Source organism: Pseudopodoces humilis, chromosome 1, assembly GCF_049639895.1.
Source record: "Pseudopodoces humilis isolate 2021_Gansu_Grassland_sample_001 chromosome 1, ASM4963989v1, whole genome shotgun sequence".
Classification (NCBI taxonomy): domain Eukaryota; kingdom Metazoa; phylum Chordata; class Aves; order Passeriformes; family Paridae; genus Pseudopodoces; species Pseudopodoces humilis.
The window spans coordinates 19,533,799-19,548,653 of NC_142200.1; the positions used below are offsets into that span (position 1 = coordinate 19,533,799).

The following is a 14,855-nucleotide window of genomic DNA, read 5'->3' on the forward strand; positions in this document are numbered from 1 at the left end:
GCACAATGACTGTAATTTGACAAAGTTGCAAGCACATGGACAAACTCTGTCACACTGCGACTGTCATGTCCCACATTTTTTCAGTGAGAAGGAATGAAAAACACACACTGGCTATGACCATCTGAAACCAACAAAAGACTTCTCAGTGCTGCTTCAAAACTCCCAGTATGTACTTTATAGACTACAGAATAAAAATAAGACAAAATTTTAAAAGATAAAACCAAATTTGTAGCATAAATTCATCAGATCTTACCAGGATAATTATTGAATACTTTCTTACCTGTCTGATGTGTCACTTGTTACTTGATGCTTTACTGTTGAACCATTCTTAATTGACTCTTGTCTTGTGAGCCCTTGAGATCTGTTTTTGTCCAAAGCTTGTGTGGATATGTCACCTGAAGGTCCTTGGTACTGCGGATGCTCCTGCAGTTTTGCTTTCTTCTCTTGAGGTGCTTCCTCATTCCTCAGAGCTCGAATTCCTTCTTGGTCTGGCTGCTGTGGTGCGTGGGATCCGCTGTTATAGAACCAGGCTCCTGATTTTGTGAGGATTTCTTGTTGTTTTCGGCACAAGTTACATACCCACATTACCTGTTCAGACATATTTAAATGTAAAATCCATTAGCTTGGAAACACTGTCTCTACAACATTTACAGCAAGCACACATCATCTGACTGTTACCATCTCCAAAGCAGAATAACTGCAGTTTTAATTCTATTAAAATTACAATATCTTAGTGACAATACAATAAAATATGCCAGTACAACCTTGCATTAACTAGTTTTGGGGAAAAAACAAAAATACTTTTAATCTTTTTTTTTCATTATTTGTAATACAAGGGAAAGCAACAGATAGTAGCAATCTAAATGAAAAGGTTCTATTGGTAATAAATGTAAGCTTTGAAAATTAGCACTGTAATTTGAGGATGATAGAAAAAATTAATTAAAAAAATCATTAAACTTTTAATCCATCTTAATTCTCTCACTAAGAGTAAGGAACTTTAGAAAAGGTCATCTGCAATTGCAAAAAAGTAATTTTATAATTCTCAAAAATGGTCTGCTGATTTACTTCCATGGTGGACTATATCTGATGCTTGAATAAAGACACTGACTTCAAGAAGTGACTTCAAGTTCAGAGCAATTTTAAATCAAAGCTGTTTTATAACTAAAGTAATGTATAAGGTGGTGTTTCTCTCCACTTCGCACCCACAATTTAGCTTTCAATATATGCTTACTAAATTATTAAAATAATTGCAGCCTCCCAGTTGAGTGATCCAGCATATAGTACTGAGATTTTTTTGATATTCTAAAATGTACTTCTTTGCAAAGCTTTTGTATCTGATCACCTTAGTCACATGGCAATTCAGGAAATCAACACCAATTACCTGTAAGTTAATTTCATAATAACATTCAGTTATTATGCAATATGAGAATAAATCAGAATGCAGGGAATCAAATACAAGACACAGGTCATGAACACATCGGACCATTCAATTGGTTTATTGATTATTGTGTTACCCTAAAATTTGGATTGTAGATAGTATTAATTCACCAGAAGCTTCATCCTTCACTCTTTAATCTTAATTTTTCTTAAGCCTTAGCTTCCTTTTATTTTTCTTCCTCTTCCCTTTATATATTTTTGTCTGAGTTCACAGAGAAAATTGTACTGGTTTTACTATATATTCCTTGAATGTCTACACTCAGCCTTGAATCTAGTTCTCATGTCTCCAGTTCTAATCCTACAGCAAGCTGCAGTATTTTAGTGCTTTAGAGTACAGGACATGCAAAGGCTTACATCAATATTCATCACTCTTTCAAAAGCAGCCAGCTCCATGGAATCACATGGAAGATACATCTACAATACATCTAGCTCAGTCCTCCAGAAAAGGTTTCAGAAGTTGCAATCTCTATCTTGCTTTCATTCTCCAGGCTGTAATCTAACAGATAATTTGGGCCATGCTCTCTAGTCCAGTCTCACAAAAAATCTTTCAATGAGAGCTTCATATAAAAGCTTACTTGGATTCAAGTTTCATACTCAAACTAAAGTCACCAACTGCCTCATTGTCATCAAACTGTAGGCTGGGGGAGGAAAAGGAGGCATCACTTGCCCGTTTAATGGTGGTGGTATGCCCCATCCTAGTAAACTTCCTTCTTAGCTTTTTATAGGGCTGATATCATTTATGAGAACTCATGCTTGCTTACATCAGCAAGACAGAACAAACCACCAAAGCACTGAAGGCAAAAAAGAGAGACTCCTCAAGTAGCACTTTGCCCTCTGAGGTATGTTAGATGTCCTTAGAGGACATTCAAAGGTCAAAACTGTGTATGCTTCAGGCCTGGACATCATTCAAATACAAATTTACCCTGTTTTACCTTTGCTAATTAACCTAGAAAGTACATGAGAAAGACCCAAGGTTAAATTTCAGAACCCAAGACAGAAGTATTTTTCCCTCTTTACTCAACTGCAATTAAAAGACTTAAATATTTCTGCTAGGTCTGTACACAGCTGAAAGTAGCTCTAAACTTTCCATGTATGTGTCAGAGCACTGAAACAACCAGATGTGAAACAATTATGTAAGTATACAAATATATAACAACTTGAATGACAATGAGATAAAATCCCCCAAAGTTCCCATTTGCTATTTTCACTTCTTTTAGGAGATGGTAAAATATCAAAAAAACTAGATACTACAGTCAAAACACTTGGGTAACTTTTTCCTTGGCTGATATAATTTTGTCTCCAGACAATGGGCTCCAGAATGACCAACATTATTCTCTTGTACCCAACAGAATATGAATTCCTTCTGAATCAATATAATTTCCTATCATTACCTCTAAAAGTAGAATCAGGAAGAGTACTCCTGACCTAAATTGATTCCTAAAATGTTTCTTTAGAGTATTTCAGATTGAAAACAAAATCAAACACATGGCATTTAAAATGCATGGATTTATGAATTTCGCAGATTTTTTTTTCTTGCTTTTCTATGAGGGTTTAATGATAATTACAGGTCACTTCTGATAAAGCCTTATTTCCAAAATAACTTCAACAAGCAGGATTTCATAGTGTTAACCCTAACATAATTTAGCTTCAAGTATTCACACACAGTGAGAAGAATGGAAACTGTCACACACAGAGAAATGTTTGTGCTTTCAGTGAGCACAAAAGTTACAAACCCTCAAACAGTAATTGCCAAAATTGCCCTCCCCATCTTATTGCGGCACGTAGAAACATTCTTGCAATTTAAAAAATGCCGGTAATTTATAGTGCAGACCTCTCAATTAAATGAGACACACTTGTAGGATGGTGTCATAAGAGCACAGATGGGAAGGTGGCATGCTCCTGGACAGGATTTCTCCTCCTGCCCCCGGGTGCCTGGGACACAGTGCTCAGCAGCTCACACATGCAGAGCAGCTCTGTCCCTGCCAGGTCCCTGCCAGGACAGAGCATTTACTGGGATGTGACAGCAGCACTGCAGAGAAGCAAAGACCACACGAGTGGACTGCATACTCAATAAATGCATTTTGACAAACCTGCGAGGAGAAAACACAGAATTTTACCTTCTAAAATGGAAATATAAAAAGACTAATCCCTTACATCTGAAATCTGCAGTCCAGGGTAGACACACTACTACACCCATTCACAACTCTCCCAACCACCTTCCTAAAAACAGTCATGAGCACATTTTGTACACAAAAATCAGTGCTGCAATTTTTGAGTGTCAATCCTCCACACGAGAACGCTGCCAATTTGAAAAGGAAAATACGGGGGAAAAAATCTCCACTCCAACTAAGTACTAGTTCAGAACAGGAATCCCAGCTGCCTGTGGCACAGGATCGGGATGTGCTTTGCCATAGGAAAGGCTGAAACACCACCTAGTGCACACAACGGGCATTGCTGAAGTTCAGTTCAAATCGACTTCTCACTGCTGAAAAGAGCCCACTAAACATACCTGACATTTTCACATTACCTCTTGCATCCATTTTTTCAAAGAATAATTTCTTTTTTTATATACAACACTGAAAATAAGTATTCCAAGTTTGGATTAGACAGATTTACCTTAAACCTTCCATCTGCTTTCCATTCTTAAAGGTTAGTTCTATGCAGTGAACTAGTAAGTTCTAACTTGGTTTTGATTTCTTCACTATTTTTGGTAAGATTATTCATAATATGCTCCCAGTTCTAACCCTGCCCAGAAGCTTTCATCACATTTTATTAGCACTTATTTTTACATGGGCCCATAAAACAAATTCTACAAAACCTACAGTAATCAGCCATTTCACATCTACATATCAGAAATAAATAATGCACAAAAAATCCCACTTCTTTGTATTGTCTTAAAAATGATATTAAATTTTTTTGATCTTGGATAAAATTCTTGAAAGCATATTGGACAGACCACTTTAACTTCAATAAATGGGAAATGTATTTATCAAGAAATTACATCCACAGATATTTCAAATGAAAAAAAAAAAAACAATTTAGTAAAAGGATATACTGTAATATTCATTTTAGTATTTTCAGATAGATCATGTGAAAAGCTACCTTAAAAAACACCATTCACTTTTCCTGTAAGTACAGTTATAGATGGTCTAACACTAAATCCCGAAAAGAAAATGGAAACCTTACTTAAGATTAGATTAAAAGACTCAGTACATTTGATTACACATAAGCTTGAGTTTGATAGCTTTGACACTACAGCCTAAGAAATAATTACACCAAATCCTCATCAGCCTTTAGAACATTAGAATTACAGGTGTGCTGAGGTGAAAAATTGTGCTGGAAGGCTTTCACAATATTTCATTAAATCTATTAGAGTTCACCTGCTTAGCAGAAGCATCTAATATATATATAGGCATTATATTAACTGCTGTGCTTGCTGCTAGTAGTCTTAAGCAAATTTCATATGTTTTTGTTGGTTTTTGGCTCTCATATTTCATGTAGGATACAATTCTTTAAAAATTATACAAGATTACAAGACAACAGATCTGAAAGGAAGGAGGAGACAAAAGGAAGAGTAGAAAAACTCTGATTGGGTCATTAAGGTAACTAATCATGATTAGAAATACATTACTGCCAGTCTTTTTTCCTTTTTTTTTTCCCAGTTTGTCACCAGTACAAAACTTCATTACATCATGGAGCAGTGCAATGCTTGAAGCCATCCTGGACTAAGGAAGTTTCATCAGGGACACAGTACATCTCTCTCCATTAGTCACTATGTTGATGACAGGCTCCCAGAATCATTAGGGTTAGAAGGGACCTCTGGAGATCATGCAGTCCAACCTCTCTGCCAAGGCAGGGTCACCTGGAGCAGGTGACACAGGAACGTGTCCAGGTGCGTTTGGAATGTGTCCAGAGAGGGAGCGACATCCCCGGGCAGCCTGTTCAGTGCTCTGCCACCCTCAAAGTTAATGAGTTGTTTCTCATGTTGAGGTAGAATTTCTTGCATTTTAAATTGTGGCTGTTGCTCCTTATCCTGTCACTGGGCACCACCCAAAAGACTCCACATGCCAATGTGGAATAGACCCTGCCAAACCAGCACTGGCACTGAGTAACGTGAGTCACCTTCCTCCGTGCGGTGACGGAAACTACAACTTACTGTAGCAAATCTGTGCATCTTCAGAGAATATAGACCCAGTATCAGAACAGTATCTTCCTTACCTCTAGTCCCTGTTTCTGCTAATCTTTCCTCATTTTGCGTATTTGAAATGCAACACTGTTTCCAAGGAACTGGAAGTTTAATAAGTGAGTGTTCTGGGTTTGGGATTTTGAATATCGTCTCCCCAGAAAATGAGATGGAACTGCTTCTCTGGTTATTGAGTTCTATTCAGAATGCATTAAGATCTCTCAAAATTTTCCAGCAAAATAACATTAGTTGTCCCTGCCAGAAGTAAGACTCTTAAGTACCCTACTTATTACTTAGAATTCAATCTTCCTCAACTCAGACTATAAGACTTCTAAAGTTAGCTAAAACATAAAATTTTATCTACTTGGTTCTGTACACTACCAAAACATGTCTCATGTTTGCACTTAAAAAACCAGTAATTCCCTTTTGCTCTTCCCATCTGAAGTCTATGTTCTCTCTTACAGCCAAGAGTACCAATTTCCTCTACTGGTGAGGGGAAAATTGTGCTGTTTCCTATAAGGTGTTTCCTTTTAAAATTTCTGGGTTGATATTCCTTTTTAATGAAAGTGTCTGCGACTGTGGAAGACATATATAGCATGTGCTATCCATAGCCAACATTCGTATTTTTGGAAAACAAAGAGGCTTTTGCAATGTCTGTACAATTTCTCTATAGAGACATAATTCTAGAGGTTTGTGTCCAGAATACAAATACATCTTTCGCAGCTGCTAAGATCTATTTTAAAGACACAAAATCATTATTTTGGAGTGAATGGAATAAATCTTTATGCTCATACATTGCAAGCAGCAGAGTCTGGTTATAACTTTAATGAAACAGAAAGTTTTCCATTTCATTTTACTTCCATTTAATTTTCAATTACTCATTTTAAATTTGTACTGACTGTACAGACAAGTCCACTTTTAATTTCCTTCTGTTACATTAACACATTTAGTCAGTGAAGTACATTACATCAGCAAAGTTAATCTCTGAATTTGTGATTTTATAAAAGTTGATAAAGATTACCTATTTTTTCAATATTTTGCTATGCCACTAGTCTGTGCTACGGCACTGACTTTCACTTTTATGTTACAATCAATTTGACTGAATGCCAAAACTGTTATAATGTTTATTTGTCTGGTATCTGTAATGACAAACAGATACCTATACCCCAAAATTGTATTCAATATCACAAGAATTCAAATACCAGCTAATAAAAGTGAGAAAATTTATAATACTGGTATGAGACAAACACATCTTTATATATATTTTAAGGGATATGTGTATTTGCACTACAAAAATTTGTTGTACTGGGGGAGTGATTATGTTTGCTCTTGACTTTGTAGTGAATGGATACATCATATATGAAAAGTTATAATGGCCATAAACAACCAAGTCAGAGTAAAATAAACATATCACTTCTGTGCATGCATCTGATACATTATACATTTATATGACACTATCTTACAAGGTGAAAGTTACGTGACTACAATTTTTAAAAGGTACACTTCTTTGTATTAATGGTGATGTTATTCTAATGGACAGTGTATCTCTTTTGTATCACTCTTTTACTATCCTTAAGACATATACTAGTAATTTTGTTCATACATTTTTTTTCAACCCCTCCCAATGCACAGTAGAACTAGAAACTGTTAGTTAGAACACTAATCTAGCTGGGTTAATATAAGCCAAAGCACATCCTTCCTAAAATATATTGTATAAAAATAAGTAAATGTATAAAATATCTGATATTCTTCAAGATTTGTAAAGGTAATAATTTGGGTTTTTTCATAATGGCACAGGCACAACTCAAAACTGTTCAGTCCATGCCAATGAAGGCAGTGCATAATTCCTACACAGTGCCATACTGACCATACTTAGCTCCTTCTTGAGCTTTCATGATTTGTGAAGAACTAGAATGGCACACAGACCTCCAGTGAGAAAATGGCTTTGTAACATTGGGTGTGCTTTGGACATAGTACAAACTGGTCAGTATGATGTCTCAACAAATACAGCTGCACTGCTTCCAAAATGGAATACATAAACCTACACACTACTCCAGGGGGCCATGGGGGTTTATTAAGTAAGTGCACTGGGTTTGGCATGAAATAAAACTGCTCTAAGTGAACAGAGTTTACAACATGCTTCACAAAGGATGTTTTTAACCTTGGAAATTTGAATAATTACTTAATATACTGAGAATGTACAGTTGACCAAGCTACATATTTACCGAATTTGCAGATTTGTAATCGTTTCAGAAAAGCAAAATAACTGAGCACACAGTTCCTGCACTTTTTTTAGGAAACTTAAGCTCATTAAGTACACTGGATAGGGAGAAAACTCATGGATTGCTTCCAGTTGCCTGCTGTTTCAAAGAATTTTATTTTTTTTAATTTTCATAATATAATAAACTTTCTTAAAATTAACTACAAATTATGAGCCCAAAATCTGTCAAAATGCTTTTCCAAGTCCTACAGCTACAATGGAAAGAATGCCTTTTCATTTCCAGTGCTCATGTATTCCAAACTAGTTTATTGCTATTTATTCTTGTACTAGTATTGTCATTAAGTGTAAATAGCTCCTCTCTCTCTCCTCAGTGTTTGTGCCTGATGTTTTTGTAGTGACCAATCATATACCATCTCTGCTTTCATTTTACAAGACCAAATAGATTTTGCTCTTTGAGATTATGCCTATACTAGGAAGACATAACCCTGTCACAGGGCCAGGTGCTGGCCCAGGATTGCCTGCTAATTCTTATCTTCCTGGCACAGACAGGCCTTTGCTAACCAGCATCTCCCAGACAATGCCAGCACAGAGTGAACAGCATGGAGCAAAAACTGCTCCTAATAAGCAGCTTGGACTCAGTTACCCTGCTATGGAAAGCAGAATTCAGGATTGTTGATCAAGACTGAGCCACACAGGAGTCCCTGGCCTGTAGTTCAGAGAAGAAAGCCTTATTAGTTCTTAAATTCCTGATTTTACACTTAGTGGTTATTTTATCACACTCATTCTCACTACAGGAGTTCAGAAGGTCACCTAGTTCTCTATTGTGCAGTATCCCATTGCTCCCCTGTGCTGATAAGTACCCAACTTTGTGTAACCAATGTATTTAATTACAGCTTTCTTGTTCTCTATGCCAAGGCCACTAGTGAAAATATTAAAGGTCTTCCCCAGTACAAAGGCTTGAGGAACTTATCTAGGAAGTTGATTAGAGTTTTCCCCTTATTTCGTTATTCAATTAATCTTCATTGTTTCAGTTTAACCAGTAATTTTTGTTGGTCTACTATAATTTAAGTTTCTGCAAAGAAATTAGGTGGTTTTTTTACACTAACCCTTAACCATCCCTGCACAACAAAAAACAAGTTACTTGAACTCCTCAGTCTAATTTTTTTTGCCCATTTGTTCCCTTAATTCCTCAAAAAATAATTCTCTCTATAAAGACTGTTGTTAGAGCAACTTTGCTCATGGATTAGAAATTTGTGACAGAGAAAAGACAAATTTTTGTTAAAAAAGTACAAATAGGCAGTTATGGTTGCAATAAGGGCAGTACAAATAGGCATTAGAATTACTAATTTTCAAAATTTTTCTATCCAATTTGATGACATTAACAGTTTTTACACAAATATTGAATGTCTGAAAATATTAGGGTTTTTAATAAAATATTATTACAATATGTTCTTATTATTTGTTCTTATTATTAATATTCTAAGAATTAATTATTATGAGCTATGAATATACTAAATATTTGTTTTCCACCAAATTTAGGACATGGTAGAAATAATCCAAATTACACTTCCAAGTTGTTTTATTTTACCAAGACTTTTACTCTCAAAGGCAATGTTAAATAATATTCAAGTATCATAAAGTGATTTCATTTTGAGACTTTTGTTTCCTAAAAGTCTCAATTAGATGTTATTTATGCCCCTTTGTGTTCAAAAATCTGTACTGATGTCACAGCTTCATTAAGGGACCAGCTAATAAAAATAACAAATGATCTACAGCCCAGAGGTGCTGAGCATGATCATTAATTAACACTTGTAAACTGTCTGAAGATGAATGGCACTAAGTGTTCACAAGTTATTTATAAATATAAGACACAATATCAACATCAGCAAGGGGCCAAAAGGGAGGAAATGTGACAGGACCACAATAAGCCTGGGGTCTGTTTAGAGACGGCACTAAATTGAAATCAACAGAATTATACCATTTACATCATCTGTGTCATCATTCATTACTGAAATTGTCTGAGAAAAATGAAAGATCCAACTCCAATGAAATATAACATCATGGTAATAGAAAAATTGAGATGCTTATCATGTAGTTACTGCTGTATTGAATCCCACATAAACATTCTTCAACTTTACATGAACTTGCTGCCTGGGCTCTAGCAATGTAGTCACAGCAGCAGGGCTCTCAGACAAAATGTAAAACATGTAGAATAAAAGAATTTTGCTGAGTTGGAAGGGCTCCATAAGGAGCATGGACTCCAACCCCCTGCTCCTCAAAGGACTGCCTACAACTGAACCATATCACTATGAGCATTATCCAGATGCTCCTGGAACAGGCTTGGTGCCTTGTCCAGTTCTCTGGGGAGACTGTTCCACCACCAACCACCCTCTGGGTGAAGAACCTTCTCCTAATCTGAAATCTGGTCCAATCAGAAGCTCCCCAGCCCACCTCCCTGTGCCTGTGAGGAAGCCAGAGACTGCAGTCAGGTCACTGCCTTCTCCAACCAGGACAAGCCAAGCGACCTCAGCCACTACTCATAAGTCTTGCCCTTGAGAATTTTCACCACTTTAATCTCCTTCCCCTGGACTCACTGTACAAAGTGTGATGTCCTTTGTACAGTGTGGTACCCCAAACCAGCTCATGGTGTGGTGGGACAACTGCCTCCCTCCAGCATTCTCAATGCTGTGCTATCCAGCCTGGAAACCTCCACTGAGCTGCATACTCCAACAGCTGCACATCTTCTGCCTGCAATAGATGCAGCCATAGTTAAGCCTGACAGAATAGTAAGAAAAAACTAACATTAAAAAAAAAAAAAATATATGTATGTCAGTATGTTTGTTTCGTGAATTTCAAAATAGAATAGACTAAGGGTCTTATTAAAAAGCAACAGACTTAGTGACACCTTACACAGCTATATATACCTATCAATATGCTGGAGAGATCAATTATATTTAACAAAAGGAAAAAAGGAACAATGAAATAAAGCTCTTTTTTATCTTTTTTTTAATCCATTGTCAAATAGTCCCCTTTGTTAGGAAGGAAATATGGTTAACTGCCTATATTTCTACTTTATATATATTGACATGTTTATGTACTTCCATAATTATTTCTTACTTTAAAATAGCTACAAATTCCACATTTGCAAGTCCGTCTGACACTTCAGCAGTGGTAGCTAGATGAATGTTTCCCTTTCTCTGCTGGTATAAATTAGCAGGCTTTGAAAGTGTTATTAGGGAGAATTATCACCTTCCCTAAACTTAGGTCTACTTCAAATTCACTCAGATAATTGTATCTACAATTTAATGACCAGTTCCTACTTTATAGTTCTTTTGTATCATTCCCTCTTCTAGGAAAAGTTAAATATATCATGATAGAGCTCTTCACATACGTATTCTGTATATGTGAACTGAAAGTCCAAAGCAGTCATACTTTATTAAAGTCCTTCATGTTCTTCCAAACTCTTAATATGAGAATCCAGATGAAGCAAGAACAGCAGACAAGTAATGGACAAAGTGTCTTGAAGAACATAAATAATTGAATTTCTCTTCAAAAAAGAACCCACACTACAATTTCAATATGCAGCTAACAACTACATAGTAGACTTTTCAAAGAATATTGCCAAATTATAAAAAGAATTTTGTCCTGAAAAACTTGGCATCAGGATTTGAACCTCTCACAAGAATAAAAGGCTTTCTAGAAGTATATCCTGGAAACTGTGTCTGCGCCTTAGAAAGGACACAGAACTTGCCTAAAAAAGAGCATGTAGATTGTTGGAAATTCTTTCTGAATAGGCTGTGTAGTTTTACATTCCAACTCACAGCTGAAATCCTATCAATTTACCCCGTTAAACCACTGAATCTTACTATTGATATATCTCCATGTGGCCTCTGCTTCTCCCTTCATTTTTTCAACACTCACTACAGACAACGTTGAAGGAAGCAAGTCAGCTCTGTGAAAACACCACATGCAACCTGTATAAATGGGCTTCACCAAATGTTTGAGGCCTTAGAAATAAAAATGCTTAAACAGGCACTTTTGTTGAGACTAAATCCTGACACAATGCTTTCTTTATGAATGACTTTGTAATCTCCTCAGAAGGTGATGTTTTATGTGCTTCAATTTTCAGTTCTGGACCAGACCTAACCCACATTTAAGTCCACGGAAAGTGGAGACAGTGATCTGCTTCACTCTTTTTCTTCCCTAACTGCCAAGTGTAAGCTGTAACTGGTGGCATGTTCTCCTTAGAGTAAGGACCTTACAAAGCAGGCAGGCATTTGGTGAACTTGGGACATGGACAAACCCCTACCTATGATGGTATCAGAATCCCACTCATAATACTAAATATATCTATAGCAATTTTTTAAGCTTTTGGTATAATAAAATTGTGGAAGACTAACATTCTGGGATCATAGCTATTTTATTTCAAAGTCCTTTATAAATAGCCAGTTAAGAAAAACAGATGAATAAACTATAAAACAAAACAATCATATTAATCTATGACTCTGGAAACATAAATTACAACCAAAAAAAATCCTTTGCAACATGGTCAACATTAATAAACCACTTTCTCTTGAATAAAATATAGCTTTTTAGACATTTTCAATGAGTACTTGGGATTAGTGTCTGAATCTGTAGGCTAAATTTTGAACTAACTTTCACTTTTTACTATACAACAATGTTAAGAACAATGTAAACAATCATGCTCCACCCCAAGTTATTGAGGCCAGACTCACTACACGGAAAGTTTTCTTTGGCCACCCACAATGATGTCAATAAAAAACAGAAGTCAAACGAAGATTAGATAAAACTAAAAAAAAATTTGAAGCAAAACAGGATGAATTTGCTTCACAGCTACAGAGCAAAACCAATTTGTTAAAAAATATACAATCAACATGGTGTTATAATCTAAAAATTAACACTGAATGCAAAGACACTAGGCAATTGCAGACATTGGGAGAAATAGGCATTTGAACCCTATCTTCAATGTAGAGGTTAAACTAATCTAACCTCTTAGAAAGATCCCATACTTTGCCTGCCAAAAATGGTAAGAAATCCAAATCATTAACAGCAATAAATATCATCTTTCATAATCACATGACCAAGTATCTGAGAGCAAGAACACCTTAATTAAACAGGTCATGACTCCGAAGTTATGTAGCAATTACACTGAAACTGAAAGATGAACAGGTTAAATGAGCACTAGTGATTAACACTGACCAACCTTAAACATTTAAAAATGAATGGGAGGTACACATACACATAGTAAAAAAAAAATACTCGGATTCCCACTTAAATTAATAAAGATACATCTGGATTCTATCATTATTAAAACATTGTAGGGATTTATTTTGTGAAAGCATATTATCCCTTATATCAAACAGAAATCTTTTTAATATGTATTTGGTTTACAAACCATTGGTATATTATTTCTTGCCAATCTAAAAAGCTAAAAAGGGCTTGTGAACTACATGAAACTAATTTTCAAAAAGCCACAAACAGTAACACACATAAATTGACCAAAATTGAATTAGCTACCTGAAATCCAGGCTTTTCCGTAGATCTTCTTGATGCCGAATGAAGGCATCATTATAATTGAAACCATGGAAATTTTAATTTTTGAATACCCTGTTTATAGTTCATAGGTGACATCTTGTTTAAACACAGGATTTTTCACATTTATTTAAATTTTTCCTTGAATGCACTGAAGTTCAACGTCTGTTAAAACTGTCTACATAAGTGCACTCATACTAAGCTAACTATCTTGCCTGTGCATACAATATTTCATGTATCAACAGATTCTGGCCATGCAAATTCCATTTTTCCCCACAGCAGATCTAAAAAGCAGACCGATAGAAACCCAGATGCAAGGCCTTTGTCATTTAGTTCCTCAACCTACCACTGAACTGTTCCTTGAAGACACTAGCTAAATAAAGTTCTAAGTAAACAGTTGAGGGGGAAAAAAAACACCTTGGGAGGTTTGCTGCTTTACTCTATTACTAGCAATGTCTTCATTATTTATATATATAGGCACTGGTTTCCAGCCACTGAAGCTGAACCTAGATAATTAAACATTTATACCATCCCCTGCTGTGCCATAATGTCTAACTGTGTCCAAAGAGTCCTAGGTGTGCTGTTACACACCTGGGACTGAAATAAGGAATTTGCTGAGCTACCTTTGATAAAGGTCTACACCTGGAACTTAATAGCACATGGTAATGTTTCTGAATATTGCAACAGGTGGCAAATAAAACTTACTGCTCAAGAACTGTTTTATCTTCTGGTTCCAGAATTGTTATTTGTAATTGCTCTTGCTCTATTAATTTGAACAAAAGTGAAAATTTATTTATGTGCTATAGTTTTTATTGTTATAGCAATGTTTCCATACATGTTTTAGGACAGGATTATTTTAGGATAGATTGAAGAAGAATTTTAATGGAAAATTAATCTATTTTGAATAATCTGCAGTTAAAAGATAAATTTCTAGTGCTATCAGGATGGGAAAAATAGCTAGAAAAACAAAAACTGACAAAAACTAAAACAAAAAAAAATTACCTCTAGTGCTTTTCAGAAATTCAGTACCAATTAAAACCAAACCAGCTACTTCTAATTTCTGTAGGGTAAAATTACACCACCATAGTGTATATGTAAAGGACAAGGTTTATAGGAAGAACTAGTGTCTTTTACACTGACTGTTGTGGGTGAAAAATTTTATAGAAGCTTTTGGGCATATAAACCCTTGCTTATCTAATGCAGAAGTACAAATATGAGTGTAAAAAGAATTTCAGACTCACTTTCTTAATCAGTTTTCTGTACGTTCTAAAGCAAGAAACATATTTCAGTGTGTTCTTTAAGCACAGAGCATAGATAAAAAATAAAAGTCCCCTTACATGGATCTAAAGCCCCATGTAGCCATTGGCTTGACATAGCTAAGATCAATTTGAAGCTACATCATGTGAAGAAGTTGTTTTATTTTTATTTTCCAATTACATTTCAAGCAGAAGCTGGAAAATG

The 14,855-nt window shown here is 35.6% G+C and overlaps 1 protein-coding gene across 22 annotated transcripts in view; it reads right to left on the reverse strand.

The window, feature by feature from the left end:
* The window catches only part of RIMS2 (regulating synaptic membrane exocytosis 2), a 446,037-nt gene that overhangs the window by 333,050 nt on the left and 98,132 nt on the right, over positions 1-14,855 (reverse strand). For all 22 annotated transcript variants that reach the window (XM_088059427.1, XM_088059422.1, XM_088059375.1 and 19 more), the window contains one exon: positions 281-588. In XM_088059427.1, coding sequence (XP_087915553.1) covers positions 281-588 — 308 coding nt within the window. The remainder of the gene's footprint in view (positions 1-280; positions 589-14,855) is intronic.